Source organism: Ochotona curzoniae, unplaced genomic scaffold (genome assembly GCF_017591425.1).
Source record: "Ochotona curzoniae isolate NIBS_2020 unplaced genomic scaffold, NIBS_Ocur_1.0 contig_4792, whole genome shotgun sequence".
Classification (NCBI taxonomy): domain Eukaryota; kingdom Metazoa; phylum Chordata; class Mammalia; order Lagomorpha; family Ochotonidae; genus Ochotona; species Ochotona curzoniae.
Genome location: NW_024466389.1, coordinates 11,020,936 through 11,047,451, shown reverse-complemented (window position 1 = coordinate 11,047,451; position 26,516 = coordinate 11,020,936). Strand labels below are relative to the sequence as shown.

At 59.1% G+C, this 26,516-nt stretch overlaps 1 protein-coding gene across 2 annotated transcripts; it reads left to right on the top strand.

The window, feature by feature from the left end:
* The first annotated feature begins 739 nt into the window (after positions 1-739).
* On the top strand, positions 740-24,980 carry ALDH4A1 (aldehyde dehydrogenase 4 family member A1). 2 transcript variants are annotated; one of them, XM_040987987.1, is made up of 15 exons: positions 740-821; positions 10,548-10,641; positions 11,026-11,118; positions 12,117-12,164; positions 13,164-13,319; positions 14,950-15,099; positions 15,179-15,253; positions 16,340-16,527; positions 18,575-18,648; positions 20,737-20,933; positions 21,115-21,162; positions 21,704-21,856; positions 22,267-22,388; positions 22,810-22,928; positions 23,880-24,980. In XM_040987987.1, exons 1-15 carry the CDS (start codon positions 754-756, stop codon positions 23,990-23,992), a joined length of 1,698 nt encoding a protein of 565 aa, XP_040843921.1. In that variant the 5' UTR covers positions 740-753; the 3' UTR covers positions 23,993-24,980. The 2 variants fall into 2 exon arrangements, with proteins under 2 accessions (XP_040843921.1, XP_040843922.1); XM_040987988.1 differs by lacking the exon at positions 21,704-21,856.
* The last annotated feature ends 1,536 nt before the right edge of the window (positions 24,981-26,516 follow it).

Below are 26,516 nucleotides of genomic sequence, written 5' to 3'. Positions count from 1 at the left end.
TTCAGAAATCTTTGAGTGGTTACGAGAAAACCCGAACTTTTCGCAGGCAGCAGGGAAGGGGTGGCGCAGAGCGCTCCTAGTTTGAAGGAAGCGCTAAGCCTGGCCTGGCTCAGCCTTCGTTTAGAATCGCTAGTGATCTGTAAGGTCCCCGGAAATCTGGCTGGCCCCATGAAGCCGGCAGCAAGCTGCAGGGTCGTCCCGGGGGCAAAGGGCTGTCCGCGGTGTGGCCCTGCGGGATCAGGAGACTGACAGCGGGGAGATGCACCTGCCATGACTGCACACCCGGCTTCTCCACGGCCTTCCGCCCGCAGCAGCACGTGTCCCGTTCCCGCCCTCTCATTGGCTCTCGAAACCCCCTCTCTGCCCCCACGCCCAAGAAGGCCGCAGCAAGAGACGACTTCGCCGATTGGTCCATGGGTTTTCATGCGCTACTTTGATTGGCCGGTGGTTCCCACGCCCCTATCCGCCCCCCTCTGGGTCGTACCATATACAGAGGAGGGAGAGATGTACATATTTCAATACTTTCCTTTCACGTTCCCTTGTTCGGCGTCGCAGAATGGCTTCTAAAATGCCAACATACGCCGATTCGTATTCACAGGAGGTCACTACGGAGAGCAGGTTCTCGCTGTCGGAGAATGGGCGGCTGCTCCGAGTCTCTCCGTCCCCGCCGAGGTGGTGCATTCCAGGCAGGGCTGCGCCGTCAGGTCGAGCCCTGGGCGGACGGTTCAGTGCAAGTCGCGCCAAGAGTCCGAGATGTCGTTGCTCCTGCCGCCGCTCGCGCTGCGCCGCGTCCTGCTCGCCCGTCCCTGGAGGGGGGCCGGGTGAGTGAGCCCGGGGCTGGCGGGCCCGAGCGCCGCACCTGCTGCCCACGGGGCCCCCGGGGTCGCTGGGCACCCGCTGCGCACGGGACCCCCGGGGTCGCCTGCTGCGCACGGGACCCCCGGGGTCGCTGGGCACCCGCTGCGCACGGGACCCCCGGGGTCGCTGAGCACCCGCTGCGCACGGGGCCCCCGGGGTCGCCTGCTGCGCACAGGCCCCCGGGGTCGCTGGGCACCTGCTGCCCACGGGGCCCGCGGGGTCACTGGGCACCCGCTGCGCACGGGACCCCCGGGGTCGCTGGGCACCCGCTGCGCACGGGATCCCCGGGGTCGCTGGGCACCTGCTGCCCTCGGGCCCCCGGGGTCGCTTGCTGCCCTCGGGCCCCCGGGGTCGCTGGGCACCTGCTGCCCACGGGGTCCCCCAGGGACTTCTCTCCGCTCCTAGGACACCCCTTCGCGGCGTGTGCCCCCGGCCTTTTCCCCCTCAGGCCCCTCCCGCGCCAGCCTCAGGCGGTTATCTGGCCGCAGCCAGGTATGTAATGCCTGGGGTGGGGTGCGAGGACCCTGCAGCTTCCCCACCAGGAACCCAACCTGCGTGCTCCCTTCTCGGCCTGAGGCCCCCGGGTCTCGGGGTTTGCTGGCCTCCCGCTAGGCCTGTGTTTTTAGCACCACACGCTGACCTCACCCCACCCCAGCCCTTCTCATGCTCTCAGCCCTCCTGCTGGGACCTCCACTACATTGCTTTTGGCCCCCCACCTCCCAAGTTAAATGCTGGTCTGGAAAAAGGGCCTCTGCTGGTAGGTGGACCATGGATTTTAAGGAGCGCCTGGAAGTGCCCAGCTGCGCTAGACACGTGGTGCACGCCTCTGCGGTTGAACAAGTTACTTAAAGCGGCCTTCCCAAAGCTCCCGAGAAAGAGATTTACAGCAGAAGAACTGGGGTGCAAAAAAGTTAGTGACAATTTAGTGTTTAGCAAAATACCATGCTTTCCGTGGAGTTGCTGAAGACTGAGTATGCTTGCATTTCAACATGTGTGGGTTTTTTTTTTTTTTTTGCCCCAAAGTAAACTGATCTTTTCATGACCCCCCCACCACCTCCCGAACTTTCTGAAGTGCCCTGCCCTGCCGGAAGTGCATCACGGTGGACATTTGTCCATTTAAGACACTGGTCCTGTGTGTTAGACGTTACTCCAGAAAACGGAGATGCCAGGAACAGTTCTAGGTCGAGCTGTACTTTAAACTCGGGTTCACAATCCTGGATGGCGTTGGGTTATTGGACTGTGTCTGCCCCACCTGGGATGAAAGCCCCCCAGGTGGGAGCAGTGCCTGGTCAGACCCTGCCTGATGCTGCAGAGGAGTTCAACCTGTGCCCCGACCCCAGCTGTTGTCTGGCCCCTGGGGGGTGTGGCCAGCTGTGTGCCCTGCAGTGAGCGCCCTCAGAGTTAGTCAGTGCCCCTCTGTGGCCCAGGGCCGAATTTCACTTCTGTTGTGTGCCCTCTGTGGCAGGAAGAGTGGGTATGGGAGGATGGGAGAATGGTGGGGGCCCAAGGGTTCTTCTTCCAAACTGTGCAGAGGCCGCACCTGGTACGGCTTCCCGCCTGCGGGCAGGCAGGCAGGCGGGCGGGCGAGCAGGTGGGCAGGCGTGTTGCTGCCCTCTGAGACCCCCACCTCCGCACTGTCCTGCCCAGACCTCACATGCAAGCTCGGAGGGTGGGGTTTGAGTAGGTTCTTGCCTTGACTGGATACCTGTGTGTGCTTTGTTAAACACACAAGACTTGCAACCAACCCCACAGGCCTGGGTTAGCCTCTCCTCTGGAGCAGCTAGCTGGCTTGATGCCCAGAAGTTTCTCAACCTCAACGTTTGGGGCCACCTAATCCCTTGTGGTGGGACCGGCCTGTAGAATTTTTATTTTCTTGAAGGAGAGAAAAGCTCCTCTCTGCTGATCCACTCTCCCAGTTCGCCTGAGCAGCAGGCTGGGGTGGGCCAGACTGAAGCCAGGAGCTTCTTCTGGGTCTCCCACAAGGGTGCAGGGACCCAAGCACTTGGGCCATTCTCCATAGCTTTCCCAGGGGTATCAGCAAGGAGCCAGATCAGAAGTGGAACAGCCCCTAGGACCCAAATCTGTATGCACTACAGGCGCTGGCTCCCAGTGATTCATTTAGTTAGCAGGTGGTTAGCGGTGTGGGCAACTGTGTTGTTGGGGAAACGATTTTCTTGTCCTGAAAAACGTGTAAAGAGCTGAAGTGGGCCATATTCTTTGGTGTTATTTTTGAGTGTTTCCTTTGTAATTGGATTAATTTGTATCCCGGGCCAAGAAGTGCCAAGGAGGCTTGTGGTCTCATCACACAGAGATAGCAACGGTGGCGTGGCATTCGGGCTTTCTGTGGGTGCTGTCCGGCAGGACACCAGCGTGAGAATGGGCTTCACGGCGTATAGCCTGAGCATCCCACATTGCTGTATGTATCCTTTCCATGCATTTGAAAGGACAGGGTTTTCTGTCTGCTGGTTTCTTCTCCAAATGCGCACAGCAACCAGGCCTGAGCCAGAAAATTCTTCCGGGTCTCCCGGTGGGTGGGGAGCACTGAGCTTCTTGGGCTGCCAGAGTCCAGCCCCAGCCGAGTTCCGAACTCAAAGGGTGCGTGGAGTAGGTGCAAAGAGGAAAGAAATGGACCACTACAATTTCAGGATCGTCATGGACCATGCGAGAAAGCCGGTCCCCTTTACTTATGCAGAAGCAGCACAAGCTCTGGCACAGACTTGACCTCATGGCCAAGTGGGTGTTTCCAACAATAATTCCACCATTTGTTTCATCTAAAAGCTCTCTAGACTTCTCAACAGAGGGTGTGTATCAATCAGTAACACATTCCTACTACAATCCTTATTCCACAACTCAATCTTGAATCGGTTAAGGGAGAACCTAAAGACCAAGGAGACAATGATACCCTAAACATAGATCCCTTGATTAGCGTAAGGTGGGGACAGCTGCAACAGGACAGCAGGAATAATAAAAGGCCCTTTTGCAAGACATTATTAGCAACATTAACCTCCACACTCACATTGATAATAAAAAAACAACAGACAATGCCTGAATAGATTACAGAATTCTATGCTAACACAGGGGGTGTGGTCCTGTGTCCTGGCAAAGGAAGGTGGAGTAGAGACTTCCCTGGGCCCTGCCATGCAGCAGGACATTCCTTGCAGCCTTGCCTGCAGTGGAACAGTTTCTTCACACCTTTGTGTCCCCCACACCCACGACACACACCCCAGCATTAGGCCATCGCCTGCTGCCTCCCAGCGTGTGCAGGAGCGGGTAGGAGAGGCAGGATTGGAACTCCCATAGATGCAGGCTGCAAGCAGTTATCACCAATAAGTGGCCGTGAGCGATGGGCTGGTGGTGGCCCTGGTGTCACTGGTCAGCTACCTAGCAGCTGTTTCTGCCCTCAGTTCACAGATAGAACATCTGAGGCCAATGGGAGGAGGGGAGACCTCCCCTTGGCGGCCTCCTCTCTATTCATGTTTCATCAGTGTCCCTGTGGAACACCTTCAGATTCTTTTTCAAAGTGGGCAGGAAGTAAAAGAACCAAGCCAAGCACTTAGTAGGTTTACAAGTCAATACCAAGTTCTTTTGCTTATCTGATGTAGGGCCAAAGCCAGAGATGACACATGGGCTGGGACTGGCCGCTGCCCTGTGGCTGGTGGCTATCCTGACCTCTCAACCCACCTGCCCATTTAATGTTCAGAATCTCAAAACCACCTCGTGCTTTCCTTTGCCTGAGCCCAGGGGCTGGCATCTCCCTTCCTCTCTCTCCTCCCAGAAGTGGCCAAGGACATGACACTAGCTTGGGATGCCCTCCGCTGGCCACCTCCTTCCCACCCCGGGCACGTTGGCCTTGGCTTGCTCTCCTTTGGCCCTGCAGAGCCCTCTTCTGCATAGTGGGGGAGAATGACATTATAGGCAGGGCACAACGATTGCCAGGATCAAGAATGAGGTGTCCAGGGGCTTGCTGGGCGCCTAGTTCACAGAGTGTGTGCTCTGCAAATATTTGAGGAATCAACAGGACCCATGCTCTTGCTCTCTGACGTTGCTTGGGGCTGCAACCAGGCAACTGCCAGGCCTGCCACCCCTGCCAGCACTGGGCTGCATGGGCCCAGAGCACAGACCCGTGCTTGGGTCTCTGCCTGGTAGCCCGGGACAGATGACACCATCTGCCTGCCTGCCTCCTGTTGCTTTGTGGAAAACACAGATGCTAATAGTGGCCACCTCCTGGCAACAGCATCTTGGGATTTCCCTGACATGGTTTTGGAAAGCACATGGTCCCTGAAGAACTTGGTCAGTGTCATCCCTCCCTCATTGCTGGACTGTCCTCTAGTGGTCATTTCTTCTGGTCAGCAATGTCAAGGACAGAGGCATGGAGCTCAGCTGTCCTCGCCCCTTCCTTTGCTTTAGCCAGCCACCCCAGCTCCAGACATGCTGTAGAGGTTGACTGCTCACCCCCATAGGAGCAAGGACCCTGGCAAGCTGCTGCCCACCTGGGGTGGGTTTTCTGTCTGGTCGGGGAGAAGGCTCTGGCTCTAGGCAGCTGGTCCCTTTGCCTGGGATCTTGAGACCACAGTGCATCTCCCAAGTGAGGCCAATCCGGGTTCAGATTCCGACTCTGCTGTGTCACTCTCATGCTGTCACCCCAGGTACCGTCCTCTGAATCCCAGTTCCTTGCATCACAGCAGCACTTGCCCCGGTGGATGGGGCAGGGCGTGGATTTGTTGAGATAATCCCCATATCTCACTTAGCATAGTCCTTGGCACACAGTAAATGCTTCCTAAGTGCTCCTTGCTATCTTCTGGGCTATTAAAGTGCAGTTCCCCTGCTGGCCCCACTGGGGATCGGGGCTGCCCTTATCTTGCTGATAAAGGGGATTGGTATTATCAGGCTCCAGATAAGGCTGTGAGAGAAGCTGCAGCAAGGCTTCCATTTCTCCTGGCCTTGACGTTGGCCGCTGCAGTCCTAGCCACCTGAAGACCGGAGAGACCTGTGTCCAGCCCCGGCAGTTAGCAGCTGAGCCCGGACCATGTGTCCCTGGATTGTATTCCAGTGTGCCTGCTGTGGGCGGGATTAGGTTGGGCTTGGTGACGTGGGCTGCTCTGTGGAGCTTGCGCCTCGCAGAAGGTCGTTTAGTGAGAATTATCACCAAGGCTTCCAGTGTGGGAATCCAGACAGACAGGGCTGGTGAGGATGAAGGGATGTGGTGTCCTGTGAGAAGCCATGGAGTAGTTGTGCTGCATTCTGGGTACCAAGGGATTGCATTGACGAGGGTGCCACCCTAGGGTTGTTATGGAGCCGAAGTCGCCTAACTGTGCAGCTGTGGTGTGGCTTCCCGCTCACATTCCTTATTGTGCCTGGGCCTGCTGTGGCAGGGAGCGGCAGCCACCACTCACTGCTAGCCACCATGGCCACCCAAGGGCACCTGCTGCGGCCCACTACCACCTGTGCTATGGCTCAGTGGTGGTTTGTCGCAGAAGCAGCAAGCAGCCGCAGTGAGGACCACCAGCCATGCAGCTGGGACGCATCCCGTTTCTCCTGGGTTAGTGTCAGCCACCGCTAAAGTGTCACAGCTCCATGCACAGCTTGGCAGCCGGTCTCTCAGTCTGGGGTCTTCCCCAAACGAACCAGCAGGAGTCGAACTAAAGTGCAAGCACACAAGGGTGGTTTATTCAAACTCGAGTTTGGGCCTCCAACTGCCACTGATGCAGAGGTCCTTGGTCAACAGAGCCCCGAGGTAGAAAATCACAGGATTCTTATACAGTTCAGGGGGATTCCACGGTCACACTTATGATTGGTTAACTATGTCTCAGCCAGTCAGAATTGTAACTATCAAATCCCAAATGTACATGAAGTCTTATCTCAAGGAGACCTCCCGATTGGTTAGCTAACTCTCCTGTGTCTGTCCAGTCAGACTGTAACTATCAATCCCTCATCTACATAGTCTTACGTCTTCGGGGAGACTTCGCCTTAGAGGTCACCTAGGCGAAGATGGAGTTAATTGGGATTCTGAGGTCTTTCATTGTTTTTCATCCTCACCTGCTTATGGCAGTGCTTGCGCCTAGCAGGTGCACTTACACACCAGGCCTGATGCTTGGTCATAAACAGCTGTGTGACTCGGTTGTTCACTGCCCTGTGCCGCTCACAGTTGCCTTAGAGTGTCTCCTGCTACTTATGAAAAAGAAGCGCTCACTGTCAAACAGCAAGCTGTGTTCCACTGTAGCGTCTCGTTTCCCTTGTCTCGGGCACACCAGGTTCGTGGGAGTGTGTTCTAGAGTGATGAAATTGCTCAGACACAGCCCTGTTCTCGAGCAGCGCGTGCTGTAGAGCCCTGGCTGTGATACACAGCATGGCTTGGAGGCAGCGGCCGTCATGTCACCCTCTGCAGGTTTCTAAAGTTGCGTGAACTGGCCACACGTCCCCACAGTCCTGACATCTCCGCTTAAAAGAGGTCACAGTCTAGCCTATGGTCCCCACACCCCACAAAGGGTGTGGACGGGCAGCAGGGGCCCAGACTGTGAATGGAAGGGGAATCCTAGATGGTTAGGGAAACTGAGTCAGATCCAGCCACCCTATGAAAGGTGAGGTCTGGTTAGGATCATCTCTGCCTCCAAGTGACATGGGCAATAGGTGGCACTAATCTGATGGGCTGTCTTTGTATTGTCACCACGCAGAGTAACTGAGTCAGGGGACAAATGAGGAATGAAGCTCCGGTGCTCTCACACTCAGCATGGCCCACGCCCGAGCAAGGTCATTTCTGGCTACAGTGGGCTCAGGATGACCGCTCACAGATCCCTGAGTCCAAGCTGCACTTGGCCAGCCCGATGGGGGCCCCTGATCCCTGGGCCATAGCTTGCACGTGAAGAAATCCTGTGGGGTTTCTGAGAGGACACAGGGGAAGGTTGCTGTTAGTTATTCATCACACTTTAAGTTCTTAGAGTTCTTACATTATTATGTGCAGCTAATTCCCGCAGCCTGAGCCAAAAACACCAGACACAAGAAGGTACTTTGGGAGGTTAATTCTAGCGGGCAGGAATGGGGTGGAGGTCGTGGGAGGTGGAAGTGGTGGGAGATGAGAAAGAGAGAGAGAGAAGGGGTAAGGGCGGAAGGAAAAGAGAAGGCAGAGCCGCAACTGGGGGCTGTCTTATGTCAGGTGAGCCCACAAGATTGAGAGGGATTGAGGGCAGACCCCAGGGGATTGGTGCCTGAGACTGTCAGGCGACTGACTGCCTTAGGATGACTGGCCAGTGGGCGGGGTTGGGGGAGTGGCTGGGAGATTGGGGGTGGGATTCTCAGGTGAAATACCGGGTTACATCTGATTGGTGGACCGGCTGACTGGCGCGAATTTCGTGAGCACATTGCTGGTCACCTCTGTCTTGTTGGCTTCAGGGGAGGGGTCAGGGCTGAGTGTGTTCCAGCAGTGGGGAAAGCCAGGACATGGGTCAGGTCACCCAAGGGCTCCAGGAACCAAACTGCCAACACATAGGGCCTTCTCCTGCCACTCACGCACCCCCTGATCCTCACTCCACCCAAAGGAACCAGAACGCGTACCTCGGCCCCACCCTTCCTCTAACTGAAGAGGTGCTCCAGGACTTGCTCCTGTGTAAAAGGGGGCTGCCTTCCCACAGAGCTGATAGGGGTTACTGGGAAGATGGCACAGGAAGCTGTGTGCATGCTGGGTAACTTGCAGCACCTGCAGTGCCTTCTGTCTGTCGTCCCGGATGTTGGAGAGGCCGCCACTTGTCTCAACAGCCTCCCGGGAGGGGCCAGGGCTGAGTCCACCGCCTGTGGGCCATCTGGAAGGTTCTGCCAGGACTTGAGCTGAGCTGCTGTCTGCTGCGTGTCCCAGCAGCACACACACCCACACGAACAGCAAGCCTGAGGCTGCCTTGGCCTGTGAAGGCTGGAGGTGGGACTCTGAGAGCCTGAGGCTGCCCCGTTCTCCCTCTGGAGCCCAGAGCCTTGTAGATGGCATCAGCAGGCAGATCCAGGACCCGAGCCACACCTGCCCCATGCCCTGAGCACGTGACACTTGCCTAGGTGAGCCTAGGGTTTCTCATCTGCTGGATGGGGGCGATGCCATACAGCCTATGAGGGCGCGGAGAGCACACAGCCAGCTTACCTTTTGCTTTCTGGCCTGGCTCGATCGGATGTGAACTCCACCAGGAAGCTTCCACAAGCAAACTGGATCCCAGTCCTGGGGTACCCCGGGGCTCGGCACTTGCTGCCCTTCGCGACCCCTAACACCAGCAACAGCCAGGAGCCAGGAACTCCACTGGGTGTCCAGTGTGGGTGGTAGGGGTCCATCGCTGCCTCCCAACATCCACATTAGAAGGAAACTGGAACTGGGAGCAAAGCCGGAAACTCGAGCCTGGGCACTCCCACGTGGGCTGCAGGTACTCCGGGTGGCATGCCCCATGCCAGCTCCCTGTCTTTATTGTGTCCTGTGTTGTGAGCTGGGGGTTGGCTGTGTGCACCCCAAGGCCTTGTCCCCGTCACTGGCGTGTCCCTGGGATCTAGAGTGGCATCTCCTGCAGGAGACCCCCCGGTCAGACTTGCAGAGTGAATGAAGGACCTGACTGCCCTGTCTTTCCTCAAGGCGCCCCGGATTGCATGGAGAGTCCCTGACTGTCCCTGACTGTCCTAGCCTGGCCACCTTGCTCTCTGGCTGGATACAAACAAGCTCGCAGGACACCCCCAGTGGTGTCACAGGGCTCTGTGCACTGGACAAGTGCCAGATACCGGCTCTGTCCCCCCGGCTGAGTGAAGCACTCTGACTTTTCAGTATCTGGTATCGAGCAGACCCCACTTAGGCTCTCCCAGCCAACGCAGATCCAGGATCCCATCCCGGGCCCTTTCTGGTGCCTGAGCCCCACCAGAGGGAGGTGATGGCCGGGCCCTTCTGGACTCAAACCCAGGCCCCTCTTAGGATAGAAATGCTCTTATTTCTCCAGAGAGGCTGCTGGTGGTGCCCATCAGTGCCCACCAGTGCCTACTCAGCTTTGTCAGTGTCCACCTGCTGTGGGCTCAGATGAGTTGTCATGGTCACCCTCACAGGGGTGGGGGGAAGTCCCACAGCTGGGACATAGCAGAGCCGGGCACTGACCAGAGAGTCTCAGCTGGGACCCTGCGGTCCCCCTCCCTGGTGACCCCCGACCCCCCGGACACCCCTAGGATTGGGGGCAGTGGCCCTTGCCACTGAGGTTGTGGGATTCCCACAAGCAGTTCCTGCAACCCGGGATTTGTGTCCAGCACAGAGCCCCTAGCCTGGCCCTCCCTGGTGCTGTGGTCTGAGCCCTGGGCCAGCTTGCAAGTTCACAGGCCGCATCTTGGACATTGCCCTCTGGGAGCCCTTGGCTCTGTGCCCAGGAAGTCTCAGGCTGGTTCACATTGGAGGCAGACTGCTCTGCTGTGAATGGCAGCTTTGAGAAGGGGTGGGGGTGCTGGGGCTCAGCATGGGGAAACTGTACAGGTCATGGCCCCGTGCAAACCTTGCACAGCCTCATGAAGATGTCAGGGTTATCCCCACCTCATAGGTGGAGAAGTCAGCTCAGTGGGGTTGGGTGCCCTGTGGCAGGACCAGGGACCCCAGGGCCCACCCAGGACCCCCTGGTGGGAAGCAGCGGGGCTAGGGCCTGGCGGTGGTGGCTGTACAGGACTGATGGTCCCTCTGTTTCCGCCCTTGTGCCCAGGCTGCAGTGGAAGCACACGCACCCCCTGCAGGTGGCCAATGAGCCCATCCTGGCGTTCACCAGGGGGAGCCCTGAACGTGACGCTGTACAGAAGGTAAGGGGGGGTGCAGTGCCTGAATGGTGATCCCCCTAAAACCTCCACCACCTCTCTCCACCTGCGTCTCCCACCCGCTCTGCCTTGTCGCAGTGTCTGGAGGCACCCCGAGGGAGGGTGGAATGTGGGAGATGCTGGGCCAGCAGGGTGGCAGCCAGGGGTCTCTTTGTGCCTCCCGCCCACCCGTGGCAAGGGAAGAAATCAGTTTGTGCTTCAGATGCAATTGTTGGCCTTTTCACAACCTGGCCTCTTCTTCCCTTGGGGTGACGGGGCAGGAGTTGTGTCCTAGTGTCCCCAGGCCTAGCTCATTCCCTTGCAGACCCAGTCAGGGTCTTAGGGAAGGAGGAGGGGGCAGGAAGTGCCCAGCTGTGCTCCTTTCCCCAGGCCTTGTCAGCCCTCAAGAGCCAGACTGAAGCCATCCCATGTGTGGTGGGCGATGAGGAAGTGTGGACGTCGGATGTGCAGTACCAGCTGTCGGTGAGTCCGGCATGGGGGCGCGCTCGCCTCTCCCTGATTCCAGGGTCTGTGTGTCGAGCAACTCCTGGCTCACATCCTATGTGCTCTTAGTCTTCTAGGGACTAGGAGGTGGTGAAGACTGGGGACCGGTAAAATTCTCCCAGCTAAGTGCCCACCCCCTAGCTGGGTCCCGTCCACAGGCAGGATTGCTGTATGGAGGCCGCGCAGCCTCCTCCACTTAGTCCTGAGGGTTTTCACACCTCACGGCTAAGGGCAGGAAGCAGAGCCCTGGGCCCTCCTGCGCCGGGTCTGTCCACCCTTAACCTGTGTGAGCTTGGCCTAGAGGCACCAGGAAGCTCGGAGCATGTGATTTGGGGGATAGGAAAGGCTGGCCCTTCTGCAAACGGGGTCAGTACATTTTGGCTCTGTCCTGATGAAGCCCTGGACAGGTGTGTGCAGCGGGGAGCATTCAGGCCTTATGCTCCAGGGGTTCCTGGAATGGTATCCTGGAGTCCCTGCTGCTGGCCTGACCCTGCAGCTGACAGAGCATGGCCGGGAGTCTGCGGGCATCCCAAGTCTGTGTGACCAGGTGCCAGTCATGCTGTGAGATGGGAAGGACACACCCCAACTTCCTGCTCCTCTCCCCTCCCCGCTCCTGCCCTGCTGAGACCCAGAGAAGGGAAGTGAGCTAAGTGAGCTGACATGAGGCCCCAGAGCCGGAATTCGAAGCCCTGTTTGCCTGACCATGAAGTTCCACTTTTCCCCAGACCCTGACCCTGCCTGAGCAGGAAATATGCCCCACCCACAGCAGTGACAAGCAGGTGTGAGCTGGGCTGTGGCAGGTGGGTGTCCTCGCCCCACCCACAGCAGTGAGGAGCAGATGCAGGCTGGGGTAGGGAGCAGTGGAAGCGAGCAAACATGCCCAGGACTTCCCTGGAGAACAGACACCAAGCATGGTCTCTTTTCCGCTCTCGGGCACCTCCCTCAAGGGCAATGATCTCACCCTTCTTTCCTTTCAGCCCTTCAACCACAGACACAAAGTGGCCAAGTTCTGTTATGCAGACAAAGTAAGTGAGTCCCTGCATTGCCCAACCCCTACGTCTCGCCCTGGCTGAGATGAATGAATGGGACAGGGGTAGCGGGGAAGGAGTCTCTGGGCAGTGTCCTGCCAGGGCCAGTGTGCCAAGGCAGACTTATTTGAGAGCTGCCTTGGCTGGAGCTGGGATGTTCCAGGGCATGCTTACAGTGTTGGGGCAGACTGGGTTTAGGCATGGAGAAGATTCCGGAAGACTGAGTCAGGGCAGTAGGAGATGTTGTGGAGGGAATTGGCGTGTGGGCATTGGTGGGAAGAAAGGATGGCCTGTGGCAAGAGCTGGCATCACGTGGCCATGAATGGGATGGCGTCTGGGACGTGCCAGCAGGTGTACTTCTCAGGCTCTCTGGCTGCCTTCAAGCTGGATTCCAGGCCACTGGGTCCTAAGGATAACATGGGGCCTTTTAAAATAAAAATTTAAAACTTTTATTTATTTATTTAAACAGGCAGAGTTATGGAGTAGGAGGGAGAGACAAAGATTTTTGCATCCCGTGGTTCATTCCCCAGGCCAAGCCTGCAGCCTGGAACTCTATCCAGGACTCCTACATGGATGCAGGAACCCAAGCAGCTGGACCATCTTCTGCTGCTTTGCTAGGCACCTTAGCAGGGAGCTGGGTCCAAAGTGGAACAGCCAGGACTTGGACCAGTGCTCAGATGGGATGCCAGGTTTGTGGACAGTGGCTAAGACACTGTGCCACAATGTGGGTCCCAGTAAGAAGCCCTGATTAGTCTATGAGAGAAAGGGGAGCACCTGAGGGATGGGGACCAGCTGAGTCCTGGGGCTGCTGACCAGCCTGGCAGGGCCCTGCAGATCTGACTGATAGCCGGAACAGCTTAACCATGGATGGCACTGATGAGGGGAAGGGTTGGGGGGCACTATGGGAGGAGGGTCACTGAGAGCCAAGGGAAGCAGGGGTCGCCCTGAGCAGGGGGCCCTCCTTGCCATGTCCCTAAACTTGTCCTCTCTCTCCAGACCCTGCTCAACAAGGCCATTGAGGCCTCCTTGGCCGCCCGGAAGGAGTGGGACCTGAAACCTGTGTCAGACCGGGCCCAAATCTTCCTGAAGGCGGCTGATATTCTGAGCGGACCGCGCAGGGCGGAGATCCTGGCCAAGACCATCGTGGGGCAGGTGAGCTGCATGTGGCCCTGACGCGGGTTCGGGCATCGGGCCCTCTCTGCACAGGTACCAGCTGTGCCCTGTCAGAGACCAGAGATAGCCTCGAGGGACAAGGCCAAGATTTCAGGAGACAGACGTGAGATGAGGCGGAGGCCGCTCAGCCCTCATCTTGCCTTGGGCATGTGTCCCATGTCCCATCCCTAGGCCTGTGTCAGGCTCTGCCTGGACTGGCAGCTGCCCGATGCCATCTCCTGACTTCCTGGCTCGGTCGAACCCATTTGGAGTGGGCCGGGTGCCTCTTCCAGCAGCTCAGCACCCAGCATGATCCCAGCATCACCGAAAGGAGGGTCCTCGGCCCCGCCCTTGCGCCCCTATCCCCTGCCCCATGTCTTTGTGTCCATCGCTGCCAGGCCATCCCAGCCCCGAGTTGTATACCCTGGGTGCTGCAGGTCCCCCCTTGGCCTCTGCCCTGGGCCTGCTGCCTGGTGAACCCCTCATCACTGCTCCAGCATGAGACTTCCCTCCTCCAAGGGGTTGCCTGGACCTTCCCCTGCCTGAGGGTTCCTCTGGCCCCTGTGTTTCCAGAGCACATGGTCTTGTCTCAGCTCAGATTGCCCCAGGAGGGGTGGGGGTTGCAGAGTCCCAGTGCATTTATCTCCCTGTGCCTGCTGGGTAGACACAGTAGCTGGGAATGTGCTGGGGAAGGGAGGATGGCACTCCATCTCCAGGCATCTCCAGGCACTGGGGCTTGGGGTACCAGCTGAGCTGGTTTCTCACCTGCAGCTCCCTCATCCCTGAGGTGAGAGCCCCCTCTGCTGCACGGAGGTGAAATGACAGCTCCCATCCTGTTGAAGGCGCCATTCTCAGCTGCCCCGTGGATGGGGGGTGGGTGGGATGTCTGTCTCCTGTGGGCCATACACATTAGCAGGAAGACAGACGAGCACACACGTTCACACACGTGCATGCCGTAAGGTTGTCCTTGGTTCTTCTGTTATTTGGCATAAGACTTGGAATCCCGTATGAAGCAGCTGCACCTGTTAGCTCAGCTCCCTTGGCCTGTGGGATGTTCACCTGTCAGTGCATCCATGTGTCAGAGGTAGAGCCCCGCTCCCCACACCTGGGACAGCGCACAGCTGTTACCCAGGGTCCTCTCCTGTGGTTCCTGTTGGCCGTGGCAGCCGGGGAGAGAGACAAGAAGGCGGCATAGCCATTGGCCTCCCAATTCTCAGCCCAAATGAGCAAGGCCACTGCACCTACCCATCCCGGAGGAGGGCGCGCCCACAACCTGCCCACCTCATCTCTGCCATGCTCTCCCAGCAGCCAGCTGCCCCGTCATGCTCGTGTCTGACCCTGAGTTTGGTTTGAAGATCTCGGTCAAGGAGCCGCTCCCGTATCCCACTGTTCAGAGTGAAAACGAGACACTTGCAGATCCTGCTGCAGCCCAGGGGGCAGCAGCCTGGCAGAGCAGGACCCCAGGGACTCGAGTTTGAATTGCAAGGTCCTTTCCCTTCTTAGTCCCTGAGAGGAGGGCCTGGGCAATTCTCCGGAGGTTGAGGTCCCTGCCAGGACGCTGCTCGATGCTGGCCGCAGCCATGGGGCCAGATGGGTGAAAGGAGCTGACCACGGCCCGCACACCCTGCAGGGGAAGACCGTGATCCAGGCAGAGATCGACGCCGTGGCCGAGCTCACCGACTTTTTCCGCTTCAATGCCAAGTTCGCACTGGAGTTGGAAGGGGAACAGCCCATCAGCCTGCCGCCCAGCACCAACAGCGTGATTTACCGGGGCATGGAGGTACCTTGGGATGCCTTGCGGGGCAGCTGGGGTTTGGCGGACCCTGGGAGTCAGACCTCACTGCTGCTTCCTTACCCAGGGCTTTGTGGCAGCCATCTCACCCTTCAACTTCACTGCGATCGGCGGTAACCTGGCGGGCGCACCAGCTTTGATGGTGAGATGGGGGTTCAGGGGACCCAGTGAGGGTCTGGTCGTCGTCCTCGTCCCTACAAACAGGGATCTCCCCGAACCCCTCGAGGCCCAGCTCCTTAGTTGTGGGGTATGACACGAGAGCTGAGAGCAGCATGGGGCTGTGGCTAAGTCTTGTGGCCAACTCCAGGACAGAGTCCTGGCTTTGCCCATCTCTTCTGGGGGACCATGGATGAAGACTCCAGCTTGTTTGATGCCCAGTCTCCCGCGTGCAGAGCAGGGCTGCTGGGAAAGTCTGCCTGATGGAGTGTGAGGAACAGCAGAGACCAGCCTGGCTGGCGTCAAGCTGAGCATGCTGGTGCTTGGGGTGAAGGTGGTCACCCCTCAGGGTGCTTACCATGAGCCTGTGGCTGCTGGGGCCTGTTTGCCAGCGATCTCCTCTGCGCTCCGAGATGGGCGTCTGTGATGACCAAACTGCTGCTGCGGCGATGACATTCGTCAAGGCCACTAATAAATACTGGATACGGATTCGAGCTTTGGTGTCCGTGTCATATGAGAGTACAGGTGGCTGTCTGGTAGGAGTTCCGGTCTGATGGGGAGACGCAGACCTGCGCTCAGTCTGGATAGGAGAGCAGCTGACACAGTCGTTGCTTGGGAGGCCTCGGCTTCCGGTGGGGCAGGCAGGCGCGGATGCCCAGCTGTGTGCTGTGTGCTGTGTGCATGCACAGGGGCGGGGGGCAAGCCTGTGCATCCACATGGGCAGACAGGGCATGCACCCCAGCGCGAGCCCTGCCCCAGCACATGGGCAGAGAATCCAGGGGCAAGCTCTTAAACAGCTATGCCCAGGAACGCTGAAAACAAACCAACCAGGAGAGGGGGCATGGTGGGACCAGTCAGTCCTTAGTGAGTCTGGGGAGCAGGTGGGCGGGCAGGGCTTTGGAGGCATGGGGCCAGACTCTCGGAGGAGTGGGGCTGTGGGAGGCGGGACTTCCTGGGTGGCACAGCACCTGTTGGTTGCAGGTGAAGGACCACCATGCCGTGGCATGAGGAGGGGATTGGAGCTCATGGCTCTTGCCTTCATCATGGGTCATTGTCTCATTCCCCCGGGCAGGGCAACGTGGTCCTGTGGAAGCCCAGTGACACAGCCATGCTGGCCAGCTATGCCGTCTACCGCGTCCTCCGTGAGGCCGGCCTGCCCCCCAACATCATCCAGTTTGTGCCAGCTGACGGGCCCATGTTCGGGGACACTGTCACCAGCTCGGAGCACCTGTGTGGCATTAACTTCACAGGCAGTGTACCGTAAGCTCCTGGGGCAGTGGAGGGGAGGGGGACCCCTGGGGAAATCCACCAGGCCACCTGCTGGGGGATGGGACTGGGCACGCTGGCACTGTGGGGCCACAGGCAGGCAGCCGTCTCTCTGAACAGTGGGTATAGTGTGCCCAGCAGAGGAACCACTGCGCGGATGAGCGGGAAGCTGTGTGGGCTGGAAGTGCAGCCTCCAGGTACTGGGCTGGCTTGAATTTGATGCCACCTCTGCTGCCTGGAAGGGTGTGGGGGAACTTGGAATGAACCAAGGAGGCAGAGATGCTTGTCAGAGGAGGTGGTTTCCAGGAGACAGAGTTGGCAAGGAGAGAGAGGGTGAGGGAGCAGCATGGGCCGAAGCACAGGTTACACTCGGCGCTGTGGCCAGGACCGCTGTGGCTGAGTGCAGGGCCAGGGCCTGCAGGGCTCAAGGGGGAAGGCAGGGCTGGAGGGAGCAAGGCAGCAGCTGCGGAATGCTGACATTCACTGACTGACTGACAGGTGTCTGTCAAGGCCCTTGAGGGTGGGGTGGGGCAGTGGTGGTATGGTGACTGTGCGTCCCTTAGGGGTCTGCACAGGAGTTCAGACTTGATCCTGAAGGTGATGGGAGCCACGGGTGATGGTGAAAGGGGAGAGACTCAATTGTTGAGACCTGTTTCCAGTGGCCCTGGTACATAGTTCTGTGTTCTTGGCTGGGTAATGGAAGCAACTTCACATGCGCTTCCCCCAGGACCTGGGGCGCTACAGCGCCCTGATGGGCAGGAGCTGTCCTGTCCCCCACGGTCCCCACCAACCTGGGTGCTGTGTGTCTCAGCGCTGTGTTCTGGGGCCCTGCATCTGCCTCCTGCTTGCTGATTGATGATGAAGAAGCCCCTGTGACCCCAGGCTGGTGCCAGGATGGAGGCAGTGGGGGTCCGGGGCAGGTGATAACCCTGACCTGGGCAGAGACAGGGGAGTGCATGGCAGAGGGTGGAGTGGAGTGAGAGCCAGGTGGGGAGGCCCATGGCCAGTGCTTGTCCTCAGGACTGGATAAGGAGCCGGGCAGGGCTCAGCGGAAATGCCTGGGCTCTGGACAGAAGGTAGGCACTCAAGATAAGACACGTGTGGGTCCCAGTGACCGTGGGGTATCTCAGGGCAGTGTCTGATGCCACCAGGGGCCCAGTTCTGCAACCTATGGTCCTTCCAACTGGGACACCTGCTGTGACTTCTCCCCTCCGCAGGCCCCGGGCACCCCCAGCCCCCTTCCCGCCAGGTTTGCGGGTGGCAATGACTGCGTTAGAATTGCTGAGTAGGGCCATTTCTGAAAGGCCCGCTCTGGCAGCCATGGGCCCCACGGGGCCCAGCCTATTAGCGGGCGGAGCGGGCCTGGCCCCATTTGCCACGCTCTGATGAGCAGTGGGCTTAAAGGTAGGAAAGTCATAAATTAGTATTAGCTACTGTGGTGCCGGCTGCCGGGTGATTAGCATTTTTATTGTTTTGTGGTGCTGAGGTTGGTCACACTCAGAGTCTGGGGAGGAGGCGAGGACCTCCAGGGCTGCAGCTCGGGGCGGGTGCCTGAGCTCTAATCCCAGGACCCTCCTCAGCTTGGCCTGGGTGTTGGGCGTTGGGTCCCTGGGGTGCCCGTTGCAGACCACAGCTGTGGTGTGCCCAGCATGGCCTTGAACACTCCACACACAATAGCACTCAGCAGGACTCTGCCCAGCTAGGTGGGGGGCTGCTCTCTGCTCGCCCCAGATGAAGCACTGAACTCGGGGATCGGAGAGGTGGACTCATGTGCCCAGGATCACCAGAACCTGGCAGGCACCAGCTGCTGCCATGGGGAGGGAGAAGGAGGCGGGGGGGGGGGTCTGCCCTGAGTGGCTGCGCAGCCTCCCCATGCTGCAACCCCTCCCCAGCCCCAGGATCCCACCCACCCCTGCTGGGCTGCTGCCCTTCTCCCATCTGGTAGTTGTCCTGTCCCCCGAGACCTTGACCCTCTGGGTGCCTGAGCCTGACTGTCCCCCCCCCCCCCACTCTCTTTCCCCCGTCTGTCTTCTGGTTCCAGAACCTTCAAACGCCTGTGGAAGCAGGTGGCTCTGAACATAGACCGGTACCGCACCTTCCCACGCCTGGCTGGAGGTAAAAAGCCCCTTTTCCCATGCCCTCCCTCTCTGGGGCCCTGGTGACCCTTCTCCTGGCCCTCATGCAAGAGGAGGAAGGGAAGGTGGTACAGGCCTGGGCTGCCCCTCCCCACCCCCGATCGTTCACTAGAACTTTCTGCGACGAGGGAAGCGTCAGTAGCATCCTCTGGAAGAGCAGCCATGATATGTGGCAGAAACTGGAACTATTACCGTTTCGTTTTAACTTTTAGTAATCTATCTGAAAGGCACATTTACAGAGGGAGAGACAGAGAGGTTTTCTATTCACTGGTTCATTCCCCAAGCAGCTGCAATGGCCTGCTGGGTAGATCCAAAGCCAGGAGCCAGGTGCTTCTTCCAGGTCTCCTGTATGGTTACAGGGGCCGTCCTCCGCTGCTGGGGACAGAGGGGGTAGAGGGATGGACGGAGGGGGGCAGAGGAATGGACAGAGGGGGCAGAGGAATGGACAGAGGGGGCAGAGGAATGGGCAGAGGGGACAGAGGAATGGACAGAGGAGGGCAGAGGGATGGACAGAGAGGGGCAGAGGGATGGACAGAGGAGGGCAGAGGGATGGACAGAGGGGGCAGAGGAATGGACAGAGGGGGCAGAGGGATGGACAGAGGGGGCAGAGGAATGGACAGAGGAGGGCAGAGGGATGGACAGAGGGGGCAGAGGAATGGACAGAGGAGGGCAGAGGGATGGACAGAGTGGGCAGAGGGATGGACAGAGGGGGCAGAGAAATGGACAGAGGGGGCAGAGGAATGGACAGAGGGGGGCAGAGGGATGGACAGAGGGGGCAGAGGGATGGACAGAGGAGGGCAGAGGGATGGACAGAGGGGGCAGAGCAATGGACAGAGGGGGACAGAGGGGGGCAGCGCCAGGTCTGGTTGCCGTGTTGTTTCCCTGCAGCAGGTGCTGAGTTTGGCAAAGCACCATGGGGTCCTTTCCTGCAGTACTTCTCAGAGCCTTTAGCACCCACCGGCCCGACAGTGATGTCCAGAGTGAATTCCACCCTGCAGCGTGTTCCCAGCACAGTGGCACTTGTGTTGCAATGGCCCTGTGGAATAAAGTTTGCGCAGCACACAGCAGGCCAGGGTCCAGCCATCAGGAGGGGCAGGGCTGTCCAGGGTCACATGGCTGGCCCATCAGTGGGGACGCAGGGAGGCCCACGGGGCCATCTAGACCCTGTTCCTGAGCCAGGAGGAGGCCCCTCCTTGGGCTGTGCCCAGTATGGCCTCTGGAAACACGGAGCCCTCAAACCCGCTTCCCGCTGCCCCCTAGCGGTCAGTGTGCACTCTCCACCGTGTCCCAACGTGAGGCACACAGCTTCCTCCGTGCCTCTTTTTCTGTCTTGCCATGGGCCTTGCTTGGAACGCCCACATCTCATGATGGAGGGCTTGGGTTCAAGTCCTGCTTCCCAATCCAACTCCTTGCTAGCGCAGACCTAACAGGGCTGTGGGTGAGAGTACAAGCACTTGGGTTCCGGCCCCCCATGTGGGATCCCCGGCTAGAGTTTGCTGGTTTGGGCATTTGGAGAGTGTAACAGCAGATAGAAGGTTTTTCTCTCATTTCTCTCGTTCTCACTCTCTCACTCTTTCGAATAAATGAGAAACGGACAGAATTTAAATAAAGAGCGAGGCGTGTTAGCTGGGGGGACGCAGTAGTAGGCTTCAGACAGAGGGGGCTCCGGCTGCTGTTGGCTCTCGGAGGTCCAATGATTGCCACTGGTGTCTGGCAGAGCGGCCCTCTCCTCCCCGTTGCTGGTTAGGAGTACCAGGGGAGACCCCAGGGAAGCTGTGACCACGCCTGGGGGAGGAGAGCGGCCCCCTGGATTCCCCTGACTTGGCCTTGGACAATCTCAGTTTTGCTGTCTGCATAATGGGGGTGTTGGGCCCGACGATCTCATGGCCTGATTCCTGTTGTGTCGAGTGGGGTTGGGGCCGGAGCTAGGGTTGCTCAGCCCTAGCTCTGCCTCTGACAGAGGCACGCTGGAGCCTCCAGGGATCAGATGGGCTGGGCGCTGGGTCCCCAAAGAGCCCAGCTGTTCCCCACCCCAGTCACTCTCCTCCTCCCCAACCCCGCCCCATAGAGTGCGGGGGGAAGAATTTCCACTTCGTGCACAGCTCGGCCGACGTGGACAGCGTGGTGAGCGGGACTCTGCGCTCCGCCTTCGAGTACGCCGGCCAGAAGTGCTCGGCCTGCTCGCGCCTCTACGTGCCCGCCTCGCTCTGGCCGCAGATCAAAGGGCGGCTGCTGGAGGAGCACAGCAGGATCAAAGTGGGCAACGTGAGTGGCGCCGGCCACCCCGCTGCGGCCCAGCGGGTGGCTGATGGGATTGGGCAGCTCCGCTCTCCCAGCCTCCTGGTGCCGGGGAGGGGGACGGGCACGGGGGCGCACTGGGAGGGGTTCTCTTTGTCTTGGACCTGAGGCCAGTCTGTCTTCTGGCGTCTCCCTCCTTGGCCTGCAGCCCGCAGAGGATTTTGGGACCTTCTTCTCGGCTGTGATCGATGCCAAGGTACGGGCCAGGAAGCGGGGTGTGTTTCTGGGAGGAGAGAGATCGGGTGGAGGGGTCTGGCCTTGGGGGTGACCCAGCTCACTGCTGGAGCAAGGTGGCTGAGGAGCCATGTGCACCCCGCAACATTCCTAGCTTTGGAAAGGACAGAATCATCTAGAACCAGAGAAGAACAGAGATGGGGGCGCAGCACAGCCCTTGGGTACTACATGCACAGACGCAGGTGCCCAGAATACACGTGTGATGTGCGGCCTTGTGGATGTGTTCATCTCAGCCTGGCTGTGATGCAAATCTCTGCACACACACACACACACACCAGAGGCACACGTCTGTGTAAACAAGCACACCCACACGGCACACACATGCAACGTCTGTACACTACAGTCTATGCCACATGTAAACACACACCCAGGAGTGTTACCTCCGCCACGGCTCAGCTGGGTACTGGTTTTGCCCCTACCCGCCCCCCCCACTTCAGAACAGGGATCCCTGGGGTGCAGCTGCTTCGGGGGTGAGCCCTGATGCCCTCCTGTCTGCCACCTAGTCCTTTGGCCGTATCAAGAAGTGGCTGGATCATGCGCGCTCCTCGCCCAACCTCACCATCCTGGCGGGGGGCAAGTGTGATGACTCCGTGGGCTACTTCGTAGAGCCGTGCATCGTGGAGAGCAAGAACCCTCAGGACCCCATCATGAAGGAGGTGACTGCGGTGGGCGTGGCACCCCCCGGGGCACTGCCCTGTCTGCTCCTTGCGGCATGACCCCCATTTCACAGATGGGCGTCCCAGGGGCCTAGGCACCAGTGTGCGGTGGCAGTGTAGGGCGCGGATGTCCTTGCTGGGATTATGATGGGGTGGAGGAGGGTGGCCAGCCTACAGCACCAGCTGTTGCCAGAAGCCCCTGGGATTTGGCAGGGAGGACCAGAGCTTCTGGGATCTTTGTCCAGGTTGGAACAGAGTGGGCAGAACGAGGACTGGGGCCTGGCCTTTCTTACAAGGGCTGAGGCGGGGACTGAGAACAGGAGAGAAGAAAGGCAGAGTGAGGAGCCTGGGAGGGATCGGGATCCTGGCCAGGCGGAGAGCCTGACCCCAGGACCTCTCTCTCCCCGCAGGAGATCTTCGGACCTGTGCTGACCGTGTATGTCTACCCAGATGACAAGTACAAGGAGACTCTGCGACTGGTGGATGGCACTACCAGCTTTGGCCTCACGGGGGCAGTGTTTGCCCAGGATAAGTGAGTGGCCGACCACAGCCCTGGCCTGGGTCTCATCCCTGCCAGTCTGGGGCCCTGTCCCTCCTCCTGGACATGATTCCTGATACTCATGCCATTCCCCTCCTCTTCCCTCCAGCCTGGCATGCAGTCAGGCCTCCCAGCTCACATACGGCATCCAAACTCTTGGTCCCATTGGGGACCCCAGAATCTGAATCTTTAGGGAGCAGGATTCACGCTGGGTCCCCTGCTGCTGGCCCTGAGGCCTTGCCTCTTCTTCTCCATGGCTCAGTCACTGCCTGTCTGCCCCTGAGAGCACGAGGAGCATTGGAATTGGAACCTGAGAAGGGCCGGGGTGGGGGTCCCTCCTGCTCCAGGGACATGGATGGACAGGGATGCTGGAGGAAGATGGGCTGGCCTCCTTCTCACACTCCCCTGTCCGCAGGAAAGTCATTCAGGAGGCCACGGAGATGCTGAGACACGCTGCCGGCAACTTCTATATCAACGACAAGTCTACTGGCTCCGTGGTGGGCCAGCAGCCCTTCGGGGGGTCCCGGGCCTCGGGTGAGTGGGCATTCTTTTCTGACTCCTGGTGGGAGGCCCTGGAGCCCCTCACCTCCAGGGCACTGGAGGGCTGAGCTCCAACTGTGTTCACTCGGTGCTTACGCTGCCTCTTGGGGGAAGGCGCTATCCACCCCCTTCCCATTTTACAGGGGAGGAATCTGAGGCAGGGCCACACCTCAAGACTCAAGACCACAGGACTGCGAGCTGCTAGGGTTGGAGTCAGGCCTGGCCACCTGCTCGGGGGTCACTGAGGTCCCCGCCCACTATGGCAGAGCTGGGGACATGAGCTCAGGGCTCCCGCTCAGTGGCTTCCAGGAAGGTGCTTTTCCCTCGTGTCAGCTCTCGGCTCTTAGGGGACAGCACCTGGCTGTCCCACAGCTTAACTCGGGCCTGGCGGGCGCTGACTGCCCGCAGTTCTCCATCCCCACCAGATGCTCCACTCAGGTCCCTAGCTGCACGTGGTAGGTCTCCCGGTGACCCGAGCTCCTGTCTGACCAGGCTGCAAATAGTTCCCTTGGACACGGCCGTGGTTTGTCCCATGCTGGAGTGGCTCACAGAGCCCAGGGAAGGAACTCACCCCACCTTTACTGCAAAGGGGACTTTGGGGAGCACTGGGGGAAGGGGCCAATCTACAAGCAGCTTCTGTCCCCAAGGAATTTGGGGTCCTGACACATGGAGGCATCTTGTTCACCTACGTGGAAGCTTCCCGAACTGAGTCCTAATGGGTTATGGTGGGCTTCTTCTGGGTCTCCTGCATGGATACAGGAGCCCAAAGCCTTGGGCCAGCCTCCACTGCTTTCCCAGGCCATAAACATGGAGCTGGATCAGAAGTAGAACAGTCGGGACTTGGCCTGGCACCTGTATGGGATGCTGGAGCCGCAGGCAAAGGCTTAGCCCATACCCTGAGCCCTCTATCTCTTTTCTGAGATCAATAGAATGTCTTTTCTGCAGGAACCAACGACAAGCCAGGGGGCCCCCACTACGTCCTGCGCTGGACATCACCCCAGGTCATCAAGGAGACGCACCAGCCGCTGGGGGATTGGCGCTACGCGTACATGCAGTGAGCTCCATCCAGACCTCCGTTGCTACCTACCTGCCCGTGCATCTGTCCAGACTACTGATCCACTGCACTGGCCCCACAGAGCCCCTGCCCTTGCCCCCCCACCCCCGCCAAACCAAGCTTGGCTCCGCCCTATGCTCTGGCCCCTCCCACCCTGGTGTCAGGTGCCCAGGCTCAGGTTCCAGATCAGGGCCCATCACCCCTCGCCTTAGAAAGCCCACAAGAAGTGGCCCTGGTGCCTGGGAGGCTCTCCCTCTCTGCTCGCCTCTCCCCTGCTCGGGGCCCCTGGCAGACCTCGCCACTCAGAGAAACTGCAGGTGTGTGGGGTACGGCCTGGCTGTGGGACACAGCCTTTCCTGCTGACCTTGCCCTGTATGGTCAGGGCTGCCCACCTTGCCCGCTATACCACTGCCCAGGCACCCCCTGAGCCAGGGGCCTGTGCCCAGCCACGAGCCTTACACATACCTGCTGTGCCTTCCATCCGAACCAGCCGCAGCAGCTGCACACAGGCAGGGATGGGGCTGCTGGAGACCGCTGCCAAGGTGTGGGCTGCTGTTGGGGATTTCCTGGTCCTTCCTGGAGATGTGTTCCCGCTGAAAGCCCATTCCAGGTCCCGAGTGCAACAGGCCCCTGGCAGAAGTCACCCCTCTTGGCTAGACGTGGCCAGTTGGTGGTCGTGGGTAGATTCCTGCTGGCTGTGTTCTGGGCATTGAGGGCTCACTCAGACATGACTTTCCAGGGCTCTGTGGCAGTTTGATGCCTCCCCAAGGACTGCTGCCTGCTGAGCTGGCATAGCTGGTTCCTCGTGCCCCCATTTCACACTGTGCCCTGCTGTCAGGAGTGGGCACCAATGCTACCGGGCCTCCCATGGACTCCATTTCATGTGTTATTGAGGATGTGGCTGGAGGTGACCCCCTGTTCTATTAATATGTACTGTGAGGGCCGTGGGATGTGCCCAATGCCACCCAGTAAATACCCATTGTATAGCCAGACTGCTGTCTTTCTGATGGGGCTGGTGGGGGCTGGTGACATTGCTAGTGTGTGTCAGGTGGTGGGCGGGGCACTCCCAGTGTGAAGACAGAAAGGGTTTGGGGCCCTGGAGTTTGGGAGAGTGTCCAGTTAGTGGGGGGGGGGGGGGGGGGGGGGAAGATCAGGAGCCGGATGGGCTGGGTTGAAATCCAGGCACTTTGCCTCCCAGCCAGGTGGTCCCCCAAAGTCCCTGTAACCTCCCCAAACCTGCGGGCCTTCATCTGGGAGATGGGGTCCATCCTCCATGCACCCACACACACAGGATTAATTCACATTGGTGCTGAGAACAGCGCTAGGCACCACAATGGCTCACGGTGACCCCTCAGCCACAGTGATTGTCACAGCTGCCATTGGGGTATCTCAGCTTGGCTGGGCTGCACAGTACCCCGGGTCAGATATTCTGGGTGATTTATGAAAGTGTGTTTAGTTGAAGTTGACCTTGAAATCGGAGGACCTCAGCAAGCAAAGCACAGGCCCCATCCAGCCAGCTGAAGAACCAAGATTGAGCTCACGCATGCAGGACAGGACCCCTGCACACTGCCCTTGGTCTCCAGCCTGCTGGCCCTCTGAACACTTCTCTCCACAAGTCCAGAATCTCACACCTGCTCTTGACCATGTGTGTGCGCGTACACACACATGAGAACATGTGCATCTTGTTTCGTGTCTCTGGAGACCCCAACGCCTGTGCCAAGGCTTGCTTCCTCACTCACAGCAGCTTTGGACATGCGTGCTCCCATGTTGCAGATGAGGAAAGCAAGGCCAAGGGGCAAGGGCTGCCAAACTGTAGAGCCAAGTCTGCTCCCCCTTGGCACGGTCACACAGCATGCTGAACGGCCCGTGCAACTGCCTAATGGGGACTTGGAGAGTGACCCATCAGGCTGCGGGCAGGAGCCCGTTCAGGGGCAGATTCTCGCAGCGGGGGACACACGTGCCTGGGCCTCATCATGTGTGAATCATGAGAAGGGACCTTTCCCTAAAGCTGTTAACCCCTCCCTGTCCCAGGGCATCTCTGTCAGGGCTGTGGGCATGAGGGATTTCAGCTGGGGGGAGGCAAGTGAAGACCCGCCCCTTGGCAGAGCCAGCCCTGCCCCTGCTCTTTCAGCGTCTGCCAGGGATTTATGTAAGAGGGACTGGACTCCAGGTGACTGCCCAGGCTCGGGGGCAGCAGCTGTGGTTCATAAGCAACAACATGCAGGCTCTGTCAGTGGGAGGGAACTGGGCTTGCTCAAGGTCATACTGGGACCTTGAGGGGCAGAAGTGGCTCAAGGTCATGCTGAGAAAGTACTGGACTTGACCAAGTACTTTCCCACCTAGCCTGCTCTCACCTTGACCGTGATCTTGCCTGGTAGCTTTCTGACCTCTAAAGCAGGGCTGATGGACAGAGGTTTAGCGATCCCCATGGCCGCCGGCAGGAGGTTGGGTTTGAACCCAGCTCTGTTGAAACCCACCTGTTCCATCAAGTCCCTGACTTCCAGGTCCTCCTCTACTGCTGTCATCTT

Coding starts and splice junctions, on each gene's coding strand:
- ALDH4A1 (XM_040987987.1), top strand. CDS start 754: ATGTCGTTGCTCCTGCCGCCGCTCGCGCTGCGCCGCGTCCTGCTCGCC. Junction 20,934..21,114: donor GCAGGATCAAAGTGGGCAAC/GTGAGTGGCGCC, acceptor CTTGGCCTGCAG/CCCGCAGAGGATTTTGGGAC. Junction 22,929..23,879: donor CGGGGGGTCCCGGGCCTCGG/GTGAGTGGGCAT, acceptor TCTTTTCTGCAG/GAACCAACGACAAGCCAGGG.